Here is a 26864-nt window from a genome sequence, read left to right on the forward strand (position 1 = left end):
CAAGGAACCTCTAAATACAGCACCTGTATAAGGAATGTATATATTTCATATATCACACCTGGGATTTATTGTTATTGCACAACAGTGGCAGCTCTGTGTTGAAAAAGACTAAGAGGCCAACCATGACTGTCTCACTGCTGATACTTCAAAGATTTTTGATCCAGGATGTAGAAGTTTTATTAAGTAATACCTATACTTGACAAGTGATGTCTATATTGTCCTTCAGCCATATAGACACGGTTATTAAAAAAAAGAAAAAAGAAGTGGTGCTTGATGAGTTGTTTTAAGAAGCTATTATATTACTGTAATATGACCACTGTGCTGGCAGGCTTTTGGCAGGTTTCAAATAAACATGCCAGAAATAATTTTGTTGACAGCATCTTGGGTTGGAGCACATCCAGCCTTCATCCATAACATGTCAACACAGTGATTCTTTCACAGGCATGAAAATATGTCACTATAGATCTGTATTTTAGAGTCTTAAAATACTGTAGATGTCTAGATTAATGGTTCCAAAATCAACTTCACAGGTGGCTAGTGACGTTTTTCAATTACAAATGAAGATGTAAGTGATAGCATTTGCAGTTTTTAATATGCAGCATCAATGAAGTGTGCTTATGTAAAAACCTGGAAACATCTGGTTTACTTTCCAAATCCAAAATCAATTTAGTTTTCATGGAGTATGAAGAAGGAGGTGAAAAACAAGCAGCAAAGCAGAAGGAGAAAAGCAGGCTGAAGGGCTTTAGCTTGATTGCAGAGATCATGAGGATGTTGTGTTTGTGTTTCATGTGAGGCAGAGAGGAGGTGGTTCCTCCTGATGAGCGACTTCAATGTTTTCTTTCATGTTCTTTTCATCAGAGCAGAAACCATATGTGCTTGGTGTATTTCCCTTTGTGCCACATGCTCAGATTTCAGAATGAACCCCAAATTTGGTGTCTTTAGGATTAACACAAAGGGCATCTGCCTGCTGGTGGGTTTAGGTCTCCACGTCTGTCTCTGGGTCTCTCAGGAGCAGGCAAATTCCAGCTTTGAGCTCTGTGCCAGAAACTCACCCCTTGAGCTGCCACTTCAAGAACATCATTTATGTGCTTGAATCTGTACCTGCCTAGGGCTGAGTTAAACACCTTCCTGGCTTCAGTCCCCAGCACAGAGGCTCCCCTGGGCAGTGTGAACACGCAGCTGATGCTGTGGGAAGCCGCAGGGAAGGGTGGGGGTTTGCTGCCAAGGGCAGGGGGTATCACAGGCAGGTGGGGCTGTAACCCCCTGGAGGTAAAAGATGGTCACAGTGACAGAGCAGCATCCCTCTGGAATGCACAGAAATCCAGACAGGAATCTGAGGTGGCAGTGCTGCCATGAATATGGGGTGGTGTGTCTGCAGTTTTGCTGTAAGTTATTCCATCAGAAGAGGCTTCAAGTGACTGAGAACAAAAGAACAGCTTTCCAAACCTGTCCTGAATAAAGCTGTTTGTTTTTCTTTGAAAAGTCATTTATCTCTCCTTACCTTTTACCAAGGGAAATTTCCTGGCAGAATTTTGAAAAGAAAGTGAAAATGTTCTTTTCTACTTCCTTGCAGTGTATTAAACCCCAATATTTTGTTTATGAATAGTTTTCCTCCTCTTGATACACTAGACATTCACAGCCTTCTTTTTGTTGAGATTTTGCTCAAATATTGATTGAATGCCTGGAGAATTAATGGGATTGACTTGATAATGGATTCAGTGGAAGTACAGCTGTCCTGAACACTCAAGTATGTGTGTGCATTTCTATCACACTGGGACTCATGGATGGGGAAATCACACTTAATGCAAGGTGTTATGAAGCTCTTGAACTATGTCTGGTGTCGAGTGGTTTGTGGGGGTATTTCAGACTCCAACAATCTGGGTTTGTAGATGTTATTCAAGTCCACCAGCTAATTTTTTCTTCAATTTTAAAACTTCTGACCATTTGTGGTGAGAGTGTAATGCTATTTTCAGGACTGTGACTGTTGCCATCAGTTCTGTAACACTGTCAGTGTTTTACCTCTGTCCCAGGACACTCAGGGCTTGGCTGGGTTTCTCATCTGCTTCTCCACAGTTCTCCTGTTTCTCTCTAGACCCCCCTGTAGGCTGCTGTGAAAGAAAGAATATTCCTTCCACTTACTGAGAAGCCCTGCATTATTTCTCTGGCTTATTTATAAATTTCCCTCCCTTGGAAAGCCACAGAGTGTCTTTTGTGCCTTTTTACATCACATGAAAATTTGAGAGTAACAGTTTCCTAAAAGTGGTGTTAGAGGACTAAATTGATTAACATTTTTATTCATATTTAGGATAAATAATCTGTAGAAATGGAAGTATTTATTCTGCTTTCTTGTTGCAAAAATGGCATTCCTCAAAACTCCTGACCTACTTTTCAAATTTTTCTCCAGTAACGATAGTAAACTATAAATTTGTTCCTTCTAATTATTTTTCATTTCAAATAGAAAGCCAAGTACAAACAAAGGGTAGAGAAGGAGGGGAGGGTTTGCTCACCTCTACTCCTCTTTGCCAGAAGGAAGAGAAGCCTCATGTCTTTTCTTTAATTAGAATAAATGATGGAATGCATCAGCTGTTTAATGCCTCAAACTTGGCTTTCCATTGCAGATTTATAGCTTTTGTAGTGGCTAGATCCCAAAATATATAGAAAGTGAGCCTAGACATTATCTTTTTCTGTAAAATGAATTCTAGGGAAAGAATGAAAAACATTTCCTGGAATCTTCTGAAAACAAAACTGTGAGGTTTTCCTGACCCCCCTCTTCCAGTTTTGCTGCTGTGTGTAAGAAACAGAAGTAAAGCAAACTGAATAACAGAAGAACCTAATCTACTAGAAAGCTTTTTGTTTTCATAAAAAAATTAAAATGGAAAAAAAATAGTCTTTTAAAGAAGTACCATCAGCTCTGTTTTAGACACACCATCCCTCATACTAAAGGAAATGAGGCAAAAAACCCAAATAGATGAGTTTCACAAGGAGGAGGAGCATCCAGAGTTGTTCTGGCTGTGAGACCAGATCCCTTGGGTGAATTCAGCCTCCCAGAAAAGTGCACTAATATTTCATACAGCTCCTGTGGGTGCTTCAATGCTTGCATGAAATCACATATAGTGCAAAATGCTAAGAGGAATCCAGCAAAACACATGAAAGTGCAATAAATTTTTAAGATCTTGGGAATGCCAACACAGCGCTTCATAAAAGCCTCAGTCCTGAGAGCAGGGGTGCTGTATACATCGTAGGCAGAACATATGGTGCAACCTCAGTGCAGTCAGAGCTAATCAGTGAGTGGTGATGGAGCTTTATTCTGAAGTTTTAAGGACGTGATTAAATTTAATGTATATGCTAGACAAGAAACCTGTCTTCAGTTCCTCAGACCTACCAGCCTAGGAGTGCACACAGTATGCCCTGAGGAGATGTCATGTTTTCTGGGAAGGCAGGAAAGTTCACCAGGGGGATATCCTTATTGATTTTTATCTCTATGCATGCCCCTGTGAATTATTTATCTTCCTGTATGCTTCTCTGACATCTTATTATGAAAGTCTCTTGAAGGTTACTGTAAAGCTCCTCATTCCCAGACTTAATGAGGGTTGTTAGGAAATGGGTGTTGATGAGTGAGTTTGGACGAGTGCTGGGATGGGGGCTGGTGCCTGTGTGCCAGGAGGTGATGGGGAGTGTGGGTTCCACTGCTGAGCCACCTGTGGGTGCACTGCATTTATTTGCTGTGTAATTATTTGGGATGAATTCAGTTAATGCCACCATGAGCTATAAGAGTGTGAACTGGTTTTGGCTCAAGGGTGTCACCCACCGTGGTCGCAGGCTGCAGTTCTGCGGACCTACATTGCTGTCTGGATTCTCTGCTCGTTTCCTTGTCTAAGTGCCCTTTGCTAAATGTTCATCTTCTTTTGATGTTTCTAGGAGCTGGTGGGGAGTAATCCTCCTCAAAGAAACTGGAAAGGAATTGCAATTGCCTTACTTGTTATTCTCGTTATCTGCTCGCTGATTGTCACCTCTGTCATACTGCTGACACCAGGTATTTATAACCTTTAACTCACTTCCAGTCTGTTTTTCTACTGTAATTTTACACTTCCGAGAGTAAAGGGATTACAAACTAACTGCAAAGTTGAGATCAAAGGAATCCTTCTTCCTCACTTTATCTCAATGTGATGCTGAGTTCAAGGCCATTCTTAGGTAGATTGTTTTAAGGTTTTACATTTCAGTTCAGAGATCAGGGCTGCTGACCTGAGGGCACAAGTCTGGAACTCGATTGCCTAAACATGGATGGAGAATGTCATTTTAGATGTGCCAGGGTAGGAGAGGAACCCACACAGGGCAGTCAGTGAGGGCACAGAACTCCTGAAATTTGTGTCCACATGGAGCAGTAGTTGCCAGTTGAGTGTGATATCCTGGACCATTGGAAATGGCATTGGATGCCTATGCCTTGGCTCCTAAATCCCATCCCATTCACTGGATTGATTTTTAGTTGAGATCACAGTGTTTTCAAATTTCAGATAATGATATACCAGACAGTACTCACCCACAGCAAATAATTAGTAACTTTCCAATAAGGAATTCTTCAAGTTAATCCCCTTACCAAGTTTCAGCAAAGTTCTGAGCACATAACCTCTGTAAATTACTTCTTTTACAGTAGCTGCTGATGTTGTAGGCTTGAATTTTAATGTGGTGTCATTATGATTATTGATTATTATGTATTTATACAGCCCTGTAAATTTCCAGGCCTACTTAGGGAGTAGAAATAAAATGCCTTTGCAGCACTGACAAGATTGTGAGCTGAATATGAAAAGACAAACAAAATGAGAGACAGGCAAAGAAAAAATAATTCAGTGTCAGAAAGGGTGAGGAGCTACAAAACACAGGAGGAGGCAAAGGTCCCCTGCTTAGGGATGTAGAGGAGGAGAACAGGAACTCCTCCTTGGATGGGTACATGTGAGCTGTAGAATCCAGGGAGCAGCAGGACAGAGAGCACAGAGCTGAGGAGCAGAATGGAGGCAAGAGAGAAATCAAAGTGGAAGAGCCCAGGCTAGTGAAGCAGAAAAATGAGACAGAAATTAAGGGGCAAAAAATTTCCAGCTCATTACCTGCAAAATACATGCAGTCCAGCAGGTCTAGGCCATCTTCCCTGACAAAATTCTTATCCCACAGTCCTGCTGTGTGAGGAACTGGAGATAGTGACAAACCAAGAAATACAGGAGTGCATTGACTTACTTTGAAAATGAGTGAAACAATCAGTGCATTTTGTTTTAGTTATTTATTTTCATGCCATATTCAGTTTATTTAATGTTATCCTGAAGTTTTCAATGCAAATTTAAATACCATGTGGTCATGCCAGAATAATGATGTAATGAAATTAAGGTTACACTTAATTAAAAATAATTTATTAAATGAATTTTGCTGGTGTTCAGATTCAGCATCTTTGGACAGTGGTGTTCATCTCTGAGATGTTTTGGGACATGGTGTGTGGACCACACTCACATCAGGCACAACTTATTAGGGATGCAAATGTTGCTTGCAATTTTACAGAAGCACAGACTTTTCAAAGATGTACACGAAAGCCTGGATTACTAAGTCCATACCTGTGAGTCTCAACAAGTTCTCTTGAAGCTAAGGCACTGCCTAGATGGGACCATGGATGTCACTTCCATCAAAATCCAAAAACATGAAATCCACTGGCTTGCCTTGATGGACAGTGTGGGTTACCCTGTCATGGTATGAAATCAGGTTTGATAAGCAGGACTCTGAGGCTTTGCTGGCTGTGACCAATGGCTGAATTCTCCTTTAGGTGTTTTTCAATATCTCCCAGAATAATCTTCCCCATGATTTTACCAGGCACAGGGATGTCACTAACAGGCCTGTTGTTTCCAGGGTCCTCCTTCTTCTCCTTCTTGAAATACTCACATTCAGTTACAAACAAAATTCAAAAGTGTATTTGTTTATATATATATATATATATATTTTATATGCATGCACAAAGACATTCTCCTTTTGGGGTGTGTGTGCACACACATGCACACACATAAATCACACAGTTTTTATTATGTACCCAGCAGCACCTCCAGATAACAGTGCTGAGAAGGTCTCTGTGATTAAAATTTAGGAATATGCAAAGTCATATTCTGTCATTTTCTGTGCTGAAATTTCCATTCATGTTTTTTTATATTTCTAATTACCTGATCTGCTGGTAAGCTGGGTTTGGGTTGCTTTTTTCCCCTGTTGATGTTTCAGAATTGTGTTCTACATGTACAGACAAAACTCTGAGCTCAGTACTGCTCCTGTTTTTATTATGGATCCAAAGTGCTTCATGGTGAGACTATGCCAAGGGTAAATTACAGAGTTTAGGTTGCTGCTGTGGCTTGGCAGCAGCTGAGTTCAGTCTTCTTCTAAGCCACTGGAACTTGTTATGAGGTTGGGCTGTGACAGAAGGGATCAGGAGGCTCATTTCATGGGCTGAGTGGGACTCTGAGACTGGTTTGACAAATGTGAAAATATCACATTGCTAATCCCAACTGGGCATAGCATGTCCCAGCAACGTAGGAGTGGGGAGGGTAGAAGATCCTGTCCAAAAGGAGAGGCAGAGTCTGCATTTCTCTGCCATAAAATAGTTCTCTGGAAGAAGAAATGTTTATCTTTTGGTAATCAAACTGAAAATTAAGTGATGGATATGTGAAGAAGGGGCAGGAGTGCAGTGAAGGAATGAGGTGGAGCAGTTCTGTGGATGTTCAGGGGGAGCTGCCAGGTATGAGTGACATCAGGAAATAAACAAAACAACCAAACAAAATCTCCTCTTCACTGCAAAAGCCTCCAAGGGGGTGATGCAGTCTGGCATGGGTTGTAGTACCTGAGGATATTCAAATGTTTTTAATTCTTCCTTCTAATGATATTGTTGGAGTCCAGCCTGATTCTGTCACACCAGTACAAATAACCTTTTGCATTTTACCTCTGAATCCTTACTTTTTCCTCTCTCAGTCCTCTTTCTGTCTGGGAATCCATTTTTCTCTCAGTATTTTGGTGCTGGATGTAGGCCTGTTTTGCAGTGCAGTACCAAGGCATGAAGGGCAGAGATGCTTTCACACCAGTGCTGAATATCATTCACTGCCTGATTCCAGACAGATTTTGGACATATATGGGGTAGAGTGCAGCATGCAGGCATATAGTCCATGCTCAGACATGAAAAGTGATTACCTGGACCCATAACCTGGTCTAATACTGGAGAGCCTGGGTCATCTCTCAGGAAGTCTCCTGAAATGTCAAGAGCAACAGGTAAAGTGGGAAGTGGGGAAGATTTGCTTAGCAGGGCAGATTATGATGAAGGTATTTAATAATTGGGGAAAAGGAGGATTTGTATGTCTCTTCCAGATTATTTTTCAAATCAGCCCAAACCTTTAGAGGTTTTAACTCTGGATTCAGAAGGGCTGAAATCCTTACTGGTTTGGGTTTCTCAGGGTCAGGTCACTCACCCTGCTCCAAGATCAGCACAAAAACTGGGAGCAGTGGACATGGCATTCATCAGGCACTGTAATTAAAGTGGCAGTGAGCTATTACTAGCTAATGTTTATGTCTTATTTTATAGAATCCTAAAAACATCTCAACATTTCTATGATTTGTATATTCATTGATGACTAACATTCTCAAAAGAAGCAGTAATTAGTGGAAGTTTACATTTAATTACACTATGGGGCACCACACCTACACCACTGCCTGTGCTGAGCTTCTCCAGTTTCATGGTGTGTGAGTCCTGCCATTTCAGTCACCTTTGAAAAATGTCAATTTATTTATACAAATTATAACAGTGTTGTCCTGAGCCTTTCTTAACTGGCAGCTCCTCACTTGTCACAGCATGTGGCACCTGTGCAGATCCCATTCCATTGTTTGGGTATTTATATCTATATAAATATATATCATAGACATATGATTTTGTATTTAATTAATTTATATATTTATATATTTATATAAATATATATTCTATATTTTATTTATTATTTTTATTTATTAATTAGTTCATAATTATCTATTTATATAAATATCTATATTTATATATTTTATTTATATTTTAATATATATTTGTTTATATATATATATATATATAAATATATATTTATAAGCTGAAACAAGGATTCAGTCCTACAGAAATTTTGAATAAAATAAGGCCTTCCCAAATTCCATTAGACATTGTGCTTAGGAAGAGGCTGATTTTTCATACATCTGTTCCTGATATTTAAAGCTTTCTGGAGATATACATCACATTTGCTCCTTTCAAATCTGACCTTTTAGCTGAAAAAAAAAAGGACGTACACCCTAATCCATATTAAAATTTTTGCAAAATCCATAAGAAACATTTCTCAGAAGTGGTGCTGAGCTAGTTATTTTGGTAGTCATAAGTTGCATCAAATGCATGACTATTACCAGTGCACAGCATTAATTCCCAGCATGCTGCTGACAGTCAGAGGCATTGCCTAGAAAGCTTTGTAGCTCTTGTGATCCTCAGGGCAAGGCACTATCCTTTGACCAGCTGTGCAGCAGAGCAATTTGTTAGCCATAGTTACATATAAATGTATATTTTACACCGTTACAGACAGGTGGGATATTACAGGAGGGAAAAAGGCTGCTTGCCTTGTCTGGCCACTGCCTTTTGGGTACAGAGAGGTCATCTGGGGGAAAGGGGGGGTTAGGTGTGCCCAGGGGTCAAGTAGGTATGCTGAGGTGGGAGAGGAGCTCCTGGTGTGCCCCCACAGAGAGATGGGGACTGTCCCTCACATGCAGTGCACAACAGGCCAGGAGGAGAGTGAAGAAAACTTCTGACACCAGCTGAGCACCAGCCGTGATGGAAAGCAAGGGGGGCACCCAAAGGTGCCCTTCTGACCTGTCAAGCAGCCTCTGAGCGTGGCTGGAGTTGAGAAAAAACTTGAAAGAGAAGAAGCAAAAAAGACAGCGAGGCCAGCTCCTTGCTCCTCTTTGACTTTTCTGGATTTGTGGAGGATCTTTGTTGGTTTTGGATTCTGGACAGCCTCATGAACAGCTCAGCCCAGGATTGTTTGGGTGCACTGACTGCAAGGAGGAAGAGCAGGCAGATGAACCCAAACACAGGGTTCCTGTCACGCCTCTAAAATTGAATCAGAACCAATATGGACACGATTTCTGCCTCAGCACAGAGCTGTGATGTTTGGATGCTGGGTTTGTGACTTGGCACTCAGATCTGAAGTCCCTGTGCCCTGTGCATGGCTGCCACGCTGCCATCTGGATCTGCTGGGCAGGGGGATGTGAATGCAAAAGGAAAAAGGTGGCACATGCTTAGTCCTGTCCTTCCATGAGCCCAAAGAGGCCTCCAGGTCCCTGCAGCTGGGTGTAGACAGCACAACCTGTCCACTGCTGCTTTAGACACCCTGAGGCACACTTAGAATTTGCTGCTCAGGACAGAGTGGCTTGCCTGAGATCCCACATTTCTTCCTCCATAAATGTCTCCATTAGGGCCAGAGAAATGGAGCAGATGTTCTTAAAAAGCCCTCTGACCTACCTGCCTGTTAGAGGAGAGGTCAGTAAATATTTTATTTTTTTTTTTTTGTATTACTAAAATTCACTGATGGATTTATTATTTAGTTTCTGTGTTTTACCCCAGCTCTGTGGCTGAGATGAATGTAGTCCATGGCCCAGCTGAGGACTTCTTGCAGCTCTTACAGCCCAAGGCAGGGGGCAGGAAGGGAATCTCACCTCATCCCTCACAGAGGTTCCTAAGTGTGCAAGGTCCAGGTGCTGCCTCTGTCTCTTCCTGCTGTTCCTCAGCAGGAGCTGCAGAGCTGTGCAGGACCAGAGATGGTGCAGCTCCCAAACTGCCGGTCCCCATCCTGCACAAAAAGGAGGAATAGGAAGAGCTTCCCACCCTGCTTCTTCCCAAGTCTCCAGCACAGAGGTTTGCTTGTGCCTGTCCCTGTGCCCTCATGGGGAGAAGAGGGTGCCTGTGCTCTTCCAGAGGGCATTTGGGAAGCATCTCCTGGAACAGGCACAAGCCCTAGGGCTGTGTGGGGGCTCCTGCCCCACCTGACCTCCCTGGGTATCCAGTTCTGGGGACTTGCACCACAGTGAAATTAATTGTAATGATTTCCTGGGGTCCTTGTCACATATATTTTCTATTCTAATAAATAAAATTATGCAGAATAACTTGGCATAGCTCTGTCACACAGAGGGATTTGGCTGAGGACTTGTATTAATGGGTTCTGGTATTTGAAATCCACAGTGAACAGTGTGGTTGAAGTCTCAGCCAGACTAGGGAAAAATATGAACGTTGAAGAATATAATTTAATTTGGCAAAAGTGGAAGTTTGTTCTGAAACACCTTTTAGTGGAACAAAACACTGTTGATAGGTATTTTTCTGTCATCTCAGGTAGCTCAGGGCCTTGAATTTAGTACAGCAAAGAAGACTTTTCCACAAATTAGTACCTTCAGGGTCTGATTCCACTTTTCTAATCATAAATGTGCAGTGTAAGTTTAGCACTAAACAATATTAAAGATATCTGAGGCTGCCAATAAACCTCAGGCATGAGGATTCTGTCATGAGGAAAGATGCTGAAACACACATTCCTGCTGTGGAAATACCCAGAATGTGGCCTCCTCTTTTCTTTAAAAGAGCAAATGTACTTAAAGCAGACTGAAAGGTTTCCATGAAAATATTATTTCATCAAAAAATTGAATGTTGTCAACAAATTTTTCATAGAGGGCGACTGCTTGTCAAAACAAACAAAAAAAAATTACAGTTGATGGGAGGAAAGGAAAGAGGGAACATATGAATCAAAATTTTTTGTGTATTCAAAGTTGTTGGTTTTTCTCTAAAATTTTCAGCTTTGATATTGCCATGTTTACAAATGAAACTCTACATCCTTTCACTAAAAACTAAAATTAGTATGGGCCAGCTATGCAACACCTAAGGATTAAGGGTTATGTCTCATAGACTTTTCAAAAATATTTCTGCAACCAAATTTCTGATTGCCATGGAATATCTTTTGTGAATTTTGGAATTAATCTGTATGAGCCCTTATAAGGTCAAACACATTTCCAGCTATGGTTTTATGTTAAAATTTGTAAGGAAATAAAAATATAAACAGTAAAATACTGGCAACTTCTAATAGTTTTTAAAAGTATTTAAAAATTTTCATTTATATGGTACTTATTGAAGTATTTAAATTATTTAAAGTATTAAATACTCTAAATTAAATTTAAAATAAAGATAAATAAAATTAAAAATCAATTTAAAATAAAATACTTACTAAAGTAGTGTGTGGTTTAGACCATTTCTTGGTCTGTTTGTAGTTGTTAAGACCAGGCATGTATAGCAAGGAGGGTTTTGTTAGTGAACCATTAGGAGGTCCTTTTATAACACTGACATTGGGAAGGGATTTCTGTGTGACACAAAGCTTAATGTGGGCTGTTTCCAAATGAGATATGACATATCACTACTCACAGTTTCCCTGCTTTCAGATACATCTCAAAGTTGAATTAATGTTAGTTTATTTTTGAATGTTTTACAGTTGAAGATAACAGCTTGTCTCAGAAGAAGAAGATAACAGTGGAAGATCTCTTCAGTGATGATTTTAAGATTCATGACCCAGAGGCTAAATGGATAACTGGTGAGTTCTGAGCACTCTGTAGTATCTTTGCTTTGCTTCCTTGCTCCCTGGCCATTGCCTTTTTTATGTCATTTTTAATTCCTCCAGTTCCTTATGTTGCTCCTGAAATTGCAGGATCAAGGACTGTTTGGGGTTGGAAGGGACCTCTGGGGATCACCTTGTGCACCTCCTAGCTCCAGCAGTGAGAGCTGTTTGCCCAGAATCATGCCCTCAAATTCCTATTCTCAACCTTCAAATTCCTGTTCCAGTTTTCCTCCTGTTAAACATGCAAACACCACTGTTCTAACTTTTTATCTAGGGCTGCCCAGTGGGCTCATAGATAGGCATGGAAAACTACAGCCTTTTCCTCCAAGAGCCTCCAAGACTTAGTGAGTGATCTAACACATGGTTGGAAGTTGTGGATGGAGCAACAGCAGTGATTATTTTACCATAAACAAAACATCAAATCTGTTTTTCTCCTGGCAGAGAGGTGAAGCAATGCTAAACAACAGGCAAACAGTGGTCCAGCAGCATCTGGGCTGGGGCTTGCACACAAGCCATGTGCTCTTTTCATCCTCTGCTGCCTTACCTTTTCCAGCCAGGGGAAAACCAAATCATACTTGAATTAATGCATGTTGGGTTTGCTGGAGTGGAGCTATTTTGGGGGATGTAGATTCCAGCTCTCACTGGAAATTGCCACAGTCAGAACAAGCTTTGGTGAGAATAAAATGATTTGTGGTGTGCTGTTCAATTGAGTTCCAGTCCAACTCCTATTATCATGGAAGTTATTAGCTTTTCTTTTGAATTAAATGGGGAGCTGGACCAAGTCCTTCCTCGTGTTTAGCCTTCCTTGTCTGCTGTGCCCATTGGGAGCAATTTTAATACCTGTAATGAAAAGAGAGAGTGTTAAAGGGTAGTGCTGAATTAACACATTGCCCAGCTGCAAGTGCTGCCACCCACTCAAACAGAGGGGAAAGCTGTTGCAGACAATAAACACCTTCACAAACACACCTGCCAGAGTGCAGGAGCTGTTTCCAGGTTCTGCTCACCATGGGAATGGTGCTTCCTACAACCACTTTCTGGGAATGATGATGATGGAAATAGCTGCATTGCAGTTCAGGATTTTTTTTTCTAGCATCCTTTTCCTTTAAACACAGATATCCTGATGGATTTACTGAAGGAAAATGTGTTTTATTGAGACTTTGACTGCTATTTTCTTTATTTGCTGGAGTATATCAAATAGAGCATAGTGGAGGGAATTCCAAACAATTAACTAAACTTTTCCAGGAATAGAGAATGAATTATTGCCACAGACCTGGTATAATATCCCCTCACTGATGAGTATCACTCTATGTGGACATAAGGCTTGTTCTCCAAAACTGCAGTCTGCTGTGAAAAAACAGCATTCCCTTTGCTCTTTCAATTATGGTCAAATACTAAAGTCATATAAACTTTTATTAGGATTCTAATCTTGAGTATTTTAAAATCCATCTCTGTCCTCTCATATACCCTTAATGATTCCAGTGCTGTCTTGCCTCTGAAATTACTACAATATTGTTTCTGTAAGGGACAAAACACAAAGACATCTTGTGAAAACATACACAGAAATTTTAGAAGTAGTTACTCACTTGTTTTGATATTGACAAACACTGACACTGATTTTAATACATCGAAATAGATAGATGTACTAAAACAGATGCCCTGCAGATTTTCCCAAGGGTGACTTAGCATTTAAGGGCAAGATGCTGATCTACAATGTCATTCATCCAAGGACCCAGAGCCATTTTACAACATTAATTGCTTTTCTGTATTATAGTTGGATTTTTCACAGCTTTCAAAGCTGGCTAAGTGGTGAAATTGTGAATAAGATGAAAGACCAGTAGCCAGATTCCTAAGCACATGTTATTATTGGTCTCTTATTTTTCAGTATGCAAATGAAAGACTCCAAAAATGCCAAAGTCAAACTAATTAACTTAGTATAACAAGATTGCTGGAATGCCTTAGCAAAAGAAAAAATGGCATATTTGGGAATAGCATATTACAATTGGATGACAGCTTACAAGCCTAGCTGATGCATTGTGGAGATCCACACAGTTGTTAAAATAGAAGTATATAAATATAAAATAAATGGGAAACTGTTGTGTGCCCTTTCCCTTCTTCTCCTGTGAATCATACAGAAAATATCACAGTCATTCAGAGCTCTGCAAAATTCAGTCCTCCTGTCTCATCAGAGCTCTGTTTCCTTCCTTTCCCTCTACATTATTGCAGAAGACAAGAGGCTAGTGGCCAGAGATGAAGCATGCTGCATGTTTAGGAGTATTTTAATCATCTGAGGGATTTGCAGCCAAAATAATTCAGTCAGTAAAATATCTGTGTTCTTCCCAGTAAGCAAGAGGATGATTCAAACACTGAATGAAGAAGGTTTTTTTCTTTATCTAGAGTGAGTCTTAGAGCAAGTGTTTAAATAAAGAAAATATTTATATTCAAGGTCACACTTAAAAATATGCTGAAAATTCCACAAAATTGATGCAATGAGCTCATACTTAAGTATTTTCTTGATTCTCAGTGGGCATGTGGAAAAACAACATATTCCTCACTCAATAGCTTTGTGTCATTCTATTGATTTTAAAGGACCTAGCAAAAAAGAAAAGAAGCAGTCTCAAAGCTGACATAAATACACTTCCAGTGTAAAGATTACAGGCTATGTCTCAGCTTTCAATCATAACTTGTGACTCATTTGTGGATATATTTACATTTTTTAAAATTGGAATTTCAATTAAATTTACTTGCACAAAGTGAGAGGTGTGGCAAAGTTGTAAATTTGAACATTTTGCAATTTTTGCGATGCCGCTGTAAATTCAAATTTCAGTTTGCATTTTTATCCACTGTTTTAGGGAGAGGAAAGAATACTTTGTTTAATTAGCATCTGCCTTCTCCTGCCCTGACCACTGTTGTCTTTGGCTCTGGTAAGAGTGATCCAGAGAGGAGCACAAAGTGACAGGCCAAGGGGGAATGGCTTCAAACTGACTGACAGCAGGTTTAGACTGGCTATTAGGAATAAATTCTTTACTGTCAGGGTGGTGAGGCACTGGAACAGGCTGCCTAGAGAAGCTGTGGATGCCTCTGGATCCCTGGAAGTGCTCAAGGCCAGGCTGGATGGGGCTCTGAGCAAGCTGGGACAGTGGAAGCTGTCCCTGCCCATGGCAGGGATTGGAACTGGCTGATCTTCAGATGTCTTCTAACCCAGGCCATTCTGTGAGTCTGTGATTTTTTGACTAGAATGGATTGCTCCAGAACTTATTTCTGTATCCACTGCTATTTGTTAGGTTTTCCTGTAGTGTGAGTAAATGCTGACTTTATTGTGAAGGTTTGATTTTTCCCAGCAGCATGGCATGTATGTTATACTATAGTAGGTGTAAAGCAGTGAAGTACAGGAAGTTTGGGGTTCTGCTGGTGATTAATTGGCACCCTCCTATCCAGCAGTCCAAGTGGAAATAATCTGTGTCTCTGTTCCAGCCCCATTCATCTCACACCTCCTGTACTCTTCTCCTCATCGCTCCATGCCTCTCACTCTGTGCTGAACTTCCCTTTCCTGTACAACTACAATTATATTGTCCATATATTTAAGAAGCATATGAGCTCCAATCAGTGGCTCTTTTCATACTGTGTATGTTAAATATAGTATTTGAACATTTCCTTGTTTTCATATCCTCCTCCATAGCCTGTCAGGAGTGTCCTGTGCTGGCCTTTCGTCAGCCCTCTCCCAGCTGACAGGTGGCTACTCGTTAGTCTAGACCCTAATTGTTTAGCAGTTCTGCTCATGAGCACCACATTACCTTGTAATTAGGCTTCCCAATTACTGGCTTTTCCTGTAATTTCTCTCACACAGCAGTTTAGCTCAGGTTTCTGAAAAGCTCAAAGCTCATTGCTCAAAAAGTGCAACGTTCTTGTAATGTTCAACAGAAAACAGGATAAAGAAATGTGTTGTCATTTTGTGCTGAAGAGCAGCTCAGTCATCTGATTTCCTCCATAAACAACAATTCATAGCTGTTGTTTAGACCTGGCCTGAGAAGCCAGTTGAGTCATGCATTCTGGTTTTGTGTCCCTTTCGAGCTGCAGTGATTCCTGCCAGCTGTGACCCCCAGCATCCTGGGAGCACTCCTTCCTCGTGGGGAGAGAGCATCGTGTGAAAGGAACCAGTGAAGACTGAGCTGCTTATGCCCCTTGTGGGGATTTAGGCTAATCTTCTTTGTACTTACATGGAAAATAGCTTTTTCCCACTTTGGAAGTACTTGGATGCTGTTTTAGACAGAAAACATCTGTCATGGGATAGCTTTACCTTTAAGGTGGTTTTGGGAGCTGAGGAAGTTGAAACTGCTGGTCGCTGATGGAAGTTTTTTCTCCTGACCAATTATTGGTCATTTCTAAAATTGACAGCAGTTTTTGAGCATTAGAAAGTGAATTCAACCTGTGAACACCCCCTTAAGAAGTACAGTCAGAGCTCTCTTGTCCTCTTTAGTTTCCGGCTTTTGAGAAGGTAACAAAGCCCTTTCGAGTTTCCTCTCTCCCCCCACCCTCGGCCGGACAAGGCCGCAGAGGACGAAAGTGTTGGGGGAGGAAAGGAAGGCAGAGCTGGCAGCCTGGTTTAGTTTTTTTAGTTTCTGCTGCTGGACTGAAACCTGACACCATGAACTTTTGCAGCTTTTCTAAAGCTTTTAATTCTTTTACTACCTGGATAAAACGTACAGATTACTCCTTTTTCTCAGAAAGACAGAGAGAAAGAGAGACAATCAACATGAAGAAGACATCATAAAACCACCAGAAACAGTGAGGAAAAGAGTTAAGTTTTAAATAAGAGAGAGAGAATAAGAAGATGCTTACAGCTGAAATATCTTTCTGTTAAAGCTATGGAGATGGACAATAGTAGTTGAAAAATACTCCTTTAATTCATGACAACGTATTGGGAGGAATAGAGTGTTCAAAGTGTGGAATTTTGAGAAAAAAAGAGAGTACTTGTGATACTGTGAGTTGCTGGAACTGAGTAAAGTGAAGATTTTGAAGCACTGGGGGGCAAAAAGAAACTGTTTTCCAGGAAAGCTCACAGAGAAAGATGAAGACTTTTGCCTTTGAATAACTCATCCTTAAAATGACATCCCTAAACTCATGGCCCATGCACACCTTAGAGCAGTGTGAAATGGGAGGAGAAGAACTGATGACATTTCCGGGCAGCTGACATCAGAACAATAGAAACTATAACATCTTGTGAGAAACTCCATAGATTAGCAGAAAGAGACTTCTGTTTCTCTATAAAGACTGATGAAAAGACTCTAGCAAAAAATTGAGACTGTTTTTAACCACCAAAGTTCTAAAGTTTGTTTGTCTCTATGTTGTCATGTGTACAAAGAAATGGTCAAGTAGTAAGAGATAAAAGGGTTTTCTGGAAGTTTATTCTAGTGTTCTTATTCTTGTAGTTTGTTAATAAACTGTCTTTATTCCTTTTAAGTTTTAAGCCTGTTTTGCTCTTGTTCTAATCCATATCTCACAGCAATAAATAAGTAATTTTTTAGTTACTGGTTCAAAACCACAACAACATCAGAGCAGCCTCCAGTATCCTGACAGAGGTTATTGAATGGGTTGGGTGCAGCGTATCAGTCATTACTTTTTAGAGGACGTTTTTCCAGCCTTGCTGTAGGCATCCTGCAAGACAGTTTATTTAGCAGTGGCTCTTGTCAGGATTTTAGGCTGTAGGTAAGTGACTGGAGGTTTTAATTAGGTGAGCATTTTCCCTGGGCTAGGCACTGGACACACCTGGGGAGGCAATCCTTGCCGAGGGGTTGTAGCCAAATGGGAAGAATCAAGGTTGAAATGAAGAGCACAGTATATTGAGGTGAGGAGCACTGAGGTACAGGACAGCAAAGGACATGCTTAGGGTCACAGGAACCTAAAAATTGTGAAAATCAAACCCTTCTCTCTAAGGTCCCTGCCCACTCACTTCACCTGCAATATTGGAAAAATAATATTTATTTTTATGAGAAGAGGAATAATGAGTAAATTAGCAGGAGGCTTCATATGACATTTTCAGAAATGTCTCAGTTATTTGGAAACCTGCCACTCAGTGAGAGCCAGGACCATGGTGTGCCCAGCTCGCCTATAAGAATGGCAGCTGGGCTTTTATCTCAAAAGTCCCTTTGAAAAATACACTAATAACTAATATCTAAATATAATGAAGTAATTCTTTTATCTTTAATACCAAAGCACATATGTTTTGTTGCATGTTTCGCTAATAACATCACAGAATTTCTGGGCTCTTTTAAAGTCTAATATTGAATTTAATGACCTAGAACTAATCAGTTTTATTTACCATGCTGAAAAAAGCATCGTGTAGTGACTGAGGTAATTTATTTCACTTTACCTTTAGTAATAAAGCTCAGATCAACAATACTTAGATAGCCCAATTGCCCTCAAGCCTCTTCTCTGCAGTGTAAATCCATTGCACTGTATTGATAAAAGCACTGATGCATTTCAAATTATGCAGATGCGTGTGGAGTAAATGAATTATTTATAGGTTGCTTTGCATAGATATTAAGAACTTTGTAAATGCTAATATTTTTCATTATGAAAAAGGTTTCTGTTAAGGTGCTGCTTTGACAGCTCTTTAGACTAAAATTGCCCTCCTAGAAGCTACAGCATGGTTGATGGGAGTGCAGGTTTCTCTGGGCTGCTCCTCCATGAGCCAAAAGATTCGTGGAATTATTAAGGTTAGGAAAGACCTCTGAGATCACCCAGTCCAACCATTAACCACCAAGGCCAAGTCTACCACCAAACCATGTCCCTGAGCTCCACCTCGACACAGGTTTGGAGCACTTCCAAGGATGATGATTCCACCACCTCTCTGAGCAGCCAGTTCCAGTCCTTGAACAACGAAGAATTTTTTCCTAAATCTGGCACAACTCAAAGTCATTTCCTCTTTTCCTGTCACTTGTCACTGAGGAGAAGAGGCCAACCCCCACATCACCACAACCTTTTGTCAGGTAGTTGCAGAGAGCAATCGGCACCGGGCAAGTGACCATCCAAACTCTAAGGCAGCAGGAGCCTTTCTCTTGGCAGGGTCAGCAGTGAAGGGAAACTCATCTGTCTGTTTGCCATCCAGGGGACACATCTGCCTTCCTTGGGCACTGCATGTTGCAGTCTTGCACATGTTTGGGATTTGTGTTAGGAAAGAGTTCCCCATGAAGGCATCCTTGAGCCCCAGTGCCATCCCAGTTCCTGTTTTATCTTAAATGAATGTAAGGTAGAAAAATTCTCACAGGTGGTTCTGTTAGTGTAAATCTGGTGAAGGCATAAAGAAAACTGGGCTACTCAATCAGAATATTTACCCACCTTGTTAATTAAAAATATTAGCTCATTAATTTCAATGTTTTAAATGTGTGTTAAAAAGACTGAAATGAATGGGTTTACTGGTCTTAATGGTTCAAAGAAAACTTTCTCTACTCACAGTTCAAACCTCATATCCAAGCTCATGGCAGCTTCTTTCTGCAGTATTTTTTTGAGTGTTTGGCTTTTGAAATGTTTTTGAATTACTTTCTGAAACACACAGCAAGATACCTGGGGCACAACACATTGTTGTGGTGTCTAAGGTTTAGTGAACTTCCAGACCCCATTGCAAACAACCCCACAGCCTATAAGGATGACCTTATGCTTAGGTAAAGACACCCTCACTAAAGGAAAATGCTGTGTGGGCCAGAAGAAAATACAGGGGGAGGACTAAGAAGGCTCTTCTGGTCTAACACAGCATGGTTTTGTTGGGCATGGCCTTCAGAAACCCTCTGTTATGATTCATAAAGATATGGATGTTTGTTAAATGTACTTCAGAGTTGGTGCCAGTGGAAGTGTCCATGCACTTTAGAACTGGCTGATCACTATTCTTATTCCAAATGCCTTCTTCAAGTGACATCCTGTGTTGCCAGAGCAGAGTAGGTAAAAGATCTTGCTCTGTCATGACTGCTACATTGAGGAAGAAATGAGGAATGTGCTAAGCCATTTGAGCCATAATTTTGATTTTAGATCTCATCCTGGATCATCTTCTTCAGAGATTTCTGTGGATCTGTGATCTGAGAGCACTGGAGATAATTTGTCCTACTCCTGCCTTTCAGCTTCTGGGCAGCTGCTGGAGTTTAGCAGTGACAGTAACCTGTTCACTAAAGACAGGAAACTTGGGAATTAATGGCTTTTAAAGAGGATAGACAGTGGAGGAGAGCATTCCTGCCATGTAGCTGTTTTGTTCATTACTGCTAGAGAGAATGAAGTGGGAAATCAATTTGGCTCTTTCAAAAATTAATACAGACTGCAGGAGCAAGCTGGGAAGAAGTGTGGTGCCAAGGATTGGGCAGTGCCTCAGTGCACTCTTCCCTGCAGTGCTGGAGTGCTGCTGGGACACATGTGCTGCTTTTGGACTGAGAAAATAACCCTTTGGTGTTTATGCAAACTTCTGAATTTAGAAGGAGAAAGGTGTTGCATAAAGTCATGTTTGGGAAAAATACTGCACCCTAGAAAAGCAGAAGTGACAACAGCAATGGTCAAATAGGGGTTTTGTGTGTGGTATTTTTGAGTAGATTGGTGTCTTGAGGAGGCCAAGATTTCCACAAGAGCCTAACCCTGTATTTAGAAACCTCCATAGGTAACCTAATATCTCCAAAGCCTGCTGAACTCTGCTCATTCCCCTGCTTGTCATGACTGCTGTTGAGCCTCTGAGTCAAATGTCCTCCTGAGGTATCAACATATGGCTTTAGTTAGAGAACATCTAAAAACCCTCATGCATTAAAAAGTGGCCTGAGGCATTCAGTGCCATAGCTTTCTATTTGTTGTGTCTCTGCCTCTTGCCAGGGTGAGTAAAGACTCTGGCCCAGGGACAGGGCTGGTGGCATGAAGGTCACCTGGGAAAACTGGGATGCAAGGAATGAGTGATGAGGAGGTGTCTTGGTTTCGGGCAATTCCTTGGGGATACAAGGATTATAAAGTCACCCCAGGACAGGAGGGTATGGACAACGTGATGCTGCACAGGCAGGACTGGCTGCAGTCACTCAAGGGAGAAGCCCAGGCAAGCAGGGAGGATCTTGGGGGTGTTCCAGGTGGAGCAGGAGCTGGAGTTGTGTGAAGAGTGAAAATGAGTCTGGAAGTCAATACTGCTGAGAAGTGGCTTAATGGCCTCTGATGAAGGGCTGGAAAATGCATTCAGTTGTTATGGCAGTGTCAAAGAGAACCATTAGTGAATCAAAAACGACTGGATGAGGCAGGAGAATTCTTTGGACTCCATTTCTTCTTGTCTAGGTTCTGTTAGTGCCTATTGCCCATAACTGCCTAATTCTGTTCCCACCAATTTTTTTTAAAAAACAAAAGAGGAAAAATAGACTTCCCCCCACTCTCACATGTTGGACCAGCAGGCTTTCCTAGGCTTTCTATAGCCATTAACAAAAACAGATTCCCCATTTCCATTTCAAGCCCTACTCCATTAAAATTAGTGTTTTTCCCTCAAAGTAGCTCAGAAGCAAGGCAATGCCTCCTGTCGTGACTGTGTCTGCCAGCAAGAAGCAGCTTCAGGGAATAATTTGAAGTTGTAAAAGGTGTGTGAAAACTAGAACAATTTAGGCTCCTTTATGTGTTAAAGTTGTTTGTAGATTTAAGGTAAAATCCCTGAGAATTATGTAGAAGCTGCCCTCTTGGCTCCTTCCCATCAGCTGTGTGTTGCTCTAAGGTGCACTGCAGCCTTGCTAGGCTCAGTGCTGAATGCAAAGCTGATAAATTCAGTGCTGGGTCCTTATCCCTGCCAGCCAGGCAATGACACTGGGTTCACCATGGGGAGCCTTCTGATTAAAAAATAAATAAGTAAAAAAGGAGAACAGCAGGGATGGAAGTGGGAAGGAAAGGCTGCCACGGGGAGCGGTAGCATCTGTGGGGGACTTTGAAGAACGTGGCTCACAGCAGAGGTGTTTCTGAACCACAGACACAGAACCACATGCACAGTCCTGCCTGTGTGCTGAACAGTTTAAATCCAGTCAGGAAAAGGATCAGGGTTTTTTTTCATCCTGTTCAAAGTGGCTTGAAATCAAAACCCTGCTGCTCTCAGAGCCGAAGGAAAGGCACTGGTTTTTCAAGAGTTTAACTGGGAGAGGGATTAGGTGTTCTCTCAGTAGGTGTTAGTTACAAATCCATGTGAATAGCTACAACTAGAGTGTGACATCAAGAGCTGCTTTTCTGCAGCTGACACCTGTGAACCAGGTGAGGGTGAGCTCCCAGCTGTCCTCAGCCCTTGGGGAAGGGGGCACCACAGTGACAAAAACTGTCTGTGATAAGCCTTAAAAAGGATGGCCATAATTGCATTCCTGCTGGTTGAATCTGTACTAAAATAAAGTTGCTGGGTTTTTTTCCCTTTGACCCTTCAGAGGAATGTAACACAGGCAAGAGGAGGGAGAGGAACAAGAGCTGTGCTCTGTTCCTGGGTGATGGAGCAAGCTGGACACAGCAGAGGGTGACAGTCTCCCTTCCCCAGGAGCTTGGCCCTGTTTCACCATGAGGACGATTGCTTTTGGAGAGAGTAAGAAATTTTATTTGGCTTGGATCCAGCACTGCTTAGAAGATGTGGGTAGACAGGAGACTCAGTTTTGAAATGGAGGAAAAGTGGGTCAAGAAAGAGGGTTTGCATGAACTTGCTGAAGGTTTTCCTAACAGTCAGGCTGATTTAAAGATGGGAACATTTTAGGAAAGGGGCACTTAAGCACCCAGGAAAACACAGATGGAAGAAATGAGGTGCATAATTTCAGGATACGTTGAGCAAAAAACACATCCAAGGGAGGACCTTGGATCCAAGGGGTGATGGAGAAAGGAGAACACTTTGGGGTGTTCAGGCCTCTTGTTAAGCCCTTGATCCTAATTACTGCATATTGCTGATATCTTCAGTAGTGATTTCCAGAAATGTTTGTCTTTTGACACAGTCCATCCCTTTTGTTCTCTGGGATGCAATTTGCTTACTTTTTAATTGTTTGGGGTTTTTTTAATGTTTTAATCAAGACAATTTTCTGTTTTTCATGCTGCCCTGCCCAACTTTGATTCCTTCTTGGAGATTTTTACTTGGTGCAAAGAGCCTTTTCCTGACCCAGTAGCTTTCCTAGAGCTTGCTCCACTGCTCTTGGACACTTGTTGAACACTGAATGCTTACCAAGGATTAATTAGAGCAGTATGTATTCTACTTGTTCCTTTTAATGAACATTAAATAAATATATGCTGAGATACCATAATTAAATAATTTGAAGACAAGAGAATACTGTATTTCTGGTGATTAAACTTTATATCAAGTCTTTGTAACTGAAAATTTAGCAGGAAAAGATTTACTTATCTAAGAAAAGCTCCCCAGTGAGCTTGGATCTCCTGACTGGATTAAGCTGTTGAATGTATGAAAAGCACTTTTTTTTTTTTTTTTTAACAAGAAATAGCACCAGACTTATATAATTCATTAAAAGAAATCTAGAATGAGATAATTATCATTGATCAAGGGAATGTAATTATACTTTAAAATCTCACATCAGTGGAAATTCAATTAAGAGCACAGGAGACCAAAGGTTTGCCCAGCCCAAAATCCTGTTTCCATGAGAAGCGAGATGTGCGTGCACAAAGATGAGCAAGAGGGCCATGAACCTCCATCACTTTTTAGCTCAGAGAATTCTCAGATCCTCTTGTGTATTTTCTGTTTAGTTGCCCAAAATAGTTTTCTCTTCTAAGACACTTTCCAAGCACCCTCTAGAGCCTCTTGCATCCAGCATTTCTTTCATCAGTGAGTTTCACTGACCTAAGTTCTGTTGCAAGAGGAAGGGCTCTTGGGAGCTTGTTTCTATTTGCTTTGCTTGGTCAGCCTTAGATCAGGACTTTGGACAAATGTTTTCCACCTCTAGTATATAATTTTAGAGAGGGTGGAATGGGAACTTCACACAAGGAGGGCACAGAAGTGTCTGGGTTAACTTGTCATGAGTGTTCAAATTATTTGAGTTTCATGACTCTTGAAGACAAATGTGTGCATGCAGTATAATTTGTTTGACCTTAAAGAAAAGCCAGATAATTTTGCTAATTTTGTGTTAGAGTTAAAATCTTTAGACCAAATCAAGACACCAAGTAATTATGATGTCATAAAATTGTGTGATCCAGGTGCCCAGCAGGGTTTCATAGCTTCATGTGAAATCTGCACTGGGTCTGCTGGGTATGATGTGAAGATTTAATTTTGCTACTTGACTTAATGTCCAAGCCTCTGGGGACAGGTAGCCCACAAAAATACTCTACTTTGATTAAAAAAAAAAAAGTAATAAAATAATTTTTAGTACTCAGAGATATTAACATAATTATTTCTAAATGGTCCCTCAAATGTTGAACTTCTCTGGAGGTAAATGAAGACAAATCTATTTAATTGCATTTGAAAAGATGTTTTTAAGATATTGGGTTTTTTTGAAGGCTTATACCTGTCTTCCAATGCTTAGGTTTCATAACAATTGACAAAATCTGGGTAATCATCTTCAAAGCATTTTAGCTTTCCAGGGAAGGCAAAATGGCAGGGGTGGAAAAAATATAAACAAAGTCTAGTAAGAAGGCAGGGGAAAATGTCAATGTTCAAGCCAAGGAAAGTTAAACAAGTATCAGTTCAGAAGCATTTCCTTCATAATGGATCTATCAGATAAATGATTATTGTATTGGCATGCACTTGACTATAAGAATTGGCTGCACAATGAATGGTGGGGAATCCAGCAGCTCAGAGAGATTTTGGTTTTATGGCAGCTGTGTTCCATGTGGTCATTTATGCACAGTAAGCCATTCCAGGGTCTGGCTGGAAGTCTTGGGCTTGCCAGGCATTCACTGTAGAATATCTGAGTAAGGTGGAACCTTCAGGCAGAGTGAGAAGAACCATCAAGTCTTGGATAAACATCTAAAATCCGCCAATTCTGCCCGGATGGCGTCCAGAAATTTTTCCATTACTCTAATTTGTTGCCACCCTAATAAACACTTATTCTCTGCTCAGCAGTCAATTTTCCCATTTCCCAGTGGGCAGGAGCCCATGGGCAGCCCTGCTCCTGCAGCTGCTCTGGGTGCTCAGCCGCTGGCAGCGCCGGCAGGGAGGGGAGCCAGCGGGGCTGGGCTGGCCCAGCGCCCCTCCCAGGGGTTAATACACATATGCTGGGCCATGTGCAGCAGTTCCCTCTGTCTGCCTCTGCTCCAGCTGATCTGACTCCTTTCACAACACAAATTGCTTGGAATACTCATGCATAAGCCAAGAAGCTTATTAATAATTTGGAGGTATCTCTTGCTTCCTTGTTCTCCTTCCCAGGGGGAGCAGGCTGTGAACTGTGACATAAAAATGTCTTAAAACACTTATTTAAAACATGCCCAAGCGTACATACATATACATTTATTTATTCCATGTGTTTCATATTTTCCTTCTTCCACGTGTCAATTTCAGGGGCAGCATTTGTAAGAGTTTGCCATTACCTTGTGCCTTGAAGCTGATACTAAACACAGCAACAGGCCTAAGATATAGCCTTAAACCAAATTAAACTTTAACATTAAAGGATGTTCTTTATTTATTTTCTAATTTTAATGCCTCACAAAAGAAGATACTTTTGAAAATATACACTAATAATTGTAATATTCCTGGGTTTTTCCTAATTGGCATAGAATTATATATAGCTAAACTATCCAGCCAGAAGACTATAAATAAGAAAACAGAAGAATTATTAGAATTCCATCATTTATATTTGCTTTCCTTCTTCTAGGGCAGGAAACTGAAAGCATAATCAATTTTCTGTTGCAATCAACTTTTTTAGGAGAAACAATATTGAACTATACTTGGGAGAGAAAAATACTGAAAACAGCCTGTTTTAATCCAGTTTGAGGGACATCATCACCTTGATCACTGCAGTGAGCTTGGGTTGCTCCACCCAAAAAAACCAGATTGTAATGGGACTAGAAATGGTTCAGAGAAAGATTAAGACCATGAAAGAAGCATGGAAATGCATGATAAAAGTAATTGCCCTGAGTTATAAAGAAATTATATAAGGATGTATAATAAAGAAAAATAGGAAGTCAAGCTTATTCCATTGAATAAGGGTGTTCTTTGGATTTAATCTCATCTGCTGAAAGTTCTTAACACAATTAGATGGTATTATTGGACAGAAGGTTGATGAGAATTGGAAGGAAGGAGCAGTCATTCTTTTGGTATATCTATTTTTCACTCCTTACACTTAATGCAGGTGTTCACATCAGCCCTTCTGCTTCTGCACCAACATCAGCACAGTTGTCTTCTTAGCAACTGCTGGGGCTTCAAGACTGACAGAACAAAGGCAGTAACAGGTGAACGATGTTGGTTCCATGGCAGAGAGAGGAAAAGGAGCAAGAAGAAGTGAAATGAGGAATTCAGGGATCTTTTCTGAGGGATATGAGCACTCTGTGTAGGAGCTGATCCAGACCAAACCAATGTGTGACGCTAAGGAAAAGCTCCTCACTCATCATGGAATCACAGAATGGTTTGGGTTGGAGGAGAACTGAAAGATCATCCATTTCCAATTCCATCCATTCCATCATTTAATTCCCTCATCAGTTGGTTTAAAATCTATGGGATTTTTTTGTATAATCACAAAGCCTTTCTCCACTAGTGGCTCCCTTGCAGGAAGACTGTTCCCACTCAGGTGCCTTTTCCTTCTCACTCAGGACATCAGTCTCCTGCCCAGCATCAGATCTAGTCATTTATTAATGACTCTGCAAGTGTTGAAAGTGTTTCCATTGGCTCTGTAGCAGGGTGCTCTCCTGTGACCACTCCAAAACCCTTAATTGTGCATTGCTAACCAAAATGTGTCTTAGAGTCTTGGATTTCATCTCTTGTCTGCCTTGATTTTCAGAAGCCTGATGGCCATGTCTCTGACAGATTCCTCCTACACTTAGACTTCATCACAATCATACCTCACCCACAGGTCTGAAATGACAGGGTGACATAAGAGGGATTGTGCAATATTGCACACAAAGATAACTAAAACTTTACCCAAAGCATATCTGCTTGTTAACATACAACAGGCTCATTCAATTTAAGTAATGTTCCCATGATAATAATAATGAAAAGCAAGAAAAACCACTTCATGTGTTCTTTCTGCCCATTGTGGCCATTAACAAGTGCAGTTTGGTTAGGGGCAAAGAGAACGAGGCAAGGGAATGCACAGAGAAATTAAG

General features: G+C 40.9%; 1 protein-coding gene across 4 annotated transcripts in view; it reads left to right on the plus strand.

The window, feature by feature from the left end:
- Window positions 1-26864, plus strand: part of DPP6 (dipeptidyl peptidase like 6) — a 539231-nt gene that overhangs the window by 366975 nt on the left and 145392 nt on the right. For all 4 annotated transcript variants that reach the window (XM_015619741.2, XM_015619742.1, XM_015619739.2 and 1 more), the window contains exons 2-3: window positions 3919-4033; window positions 11535-11633. In XM_015619741.2, the coding sequence (XP_015475227.1) occupies window positions 3919-4033; window positions 11535-11633 (214 nt within the window). The remainder of the gene's footprint in view (window positions 1-3918; window positions 4034-11534; window positions 11634-26864) is intronic.

Source organism: Parus major, chromosome 2 (assembly GCF_001522545.3).
Source record: "Parus major isolate Abel chromosome 2, Parus_major1.1, whole genome shotgun sequence".
In the NCBI taxonomy this organism is placed as follows: domain Eukaryota; kingdom Metazoa; phylum Chordata; class Aves; order Passeriformes; family Paridae; genus Parus; species Parus major.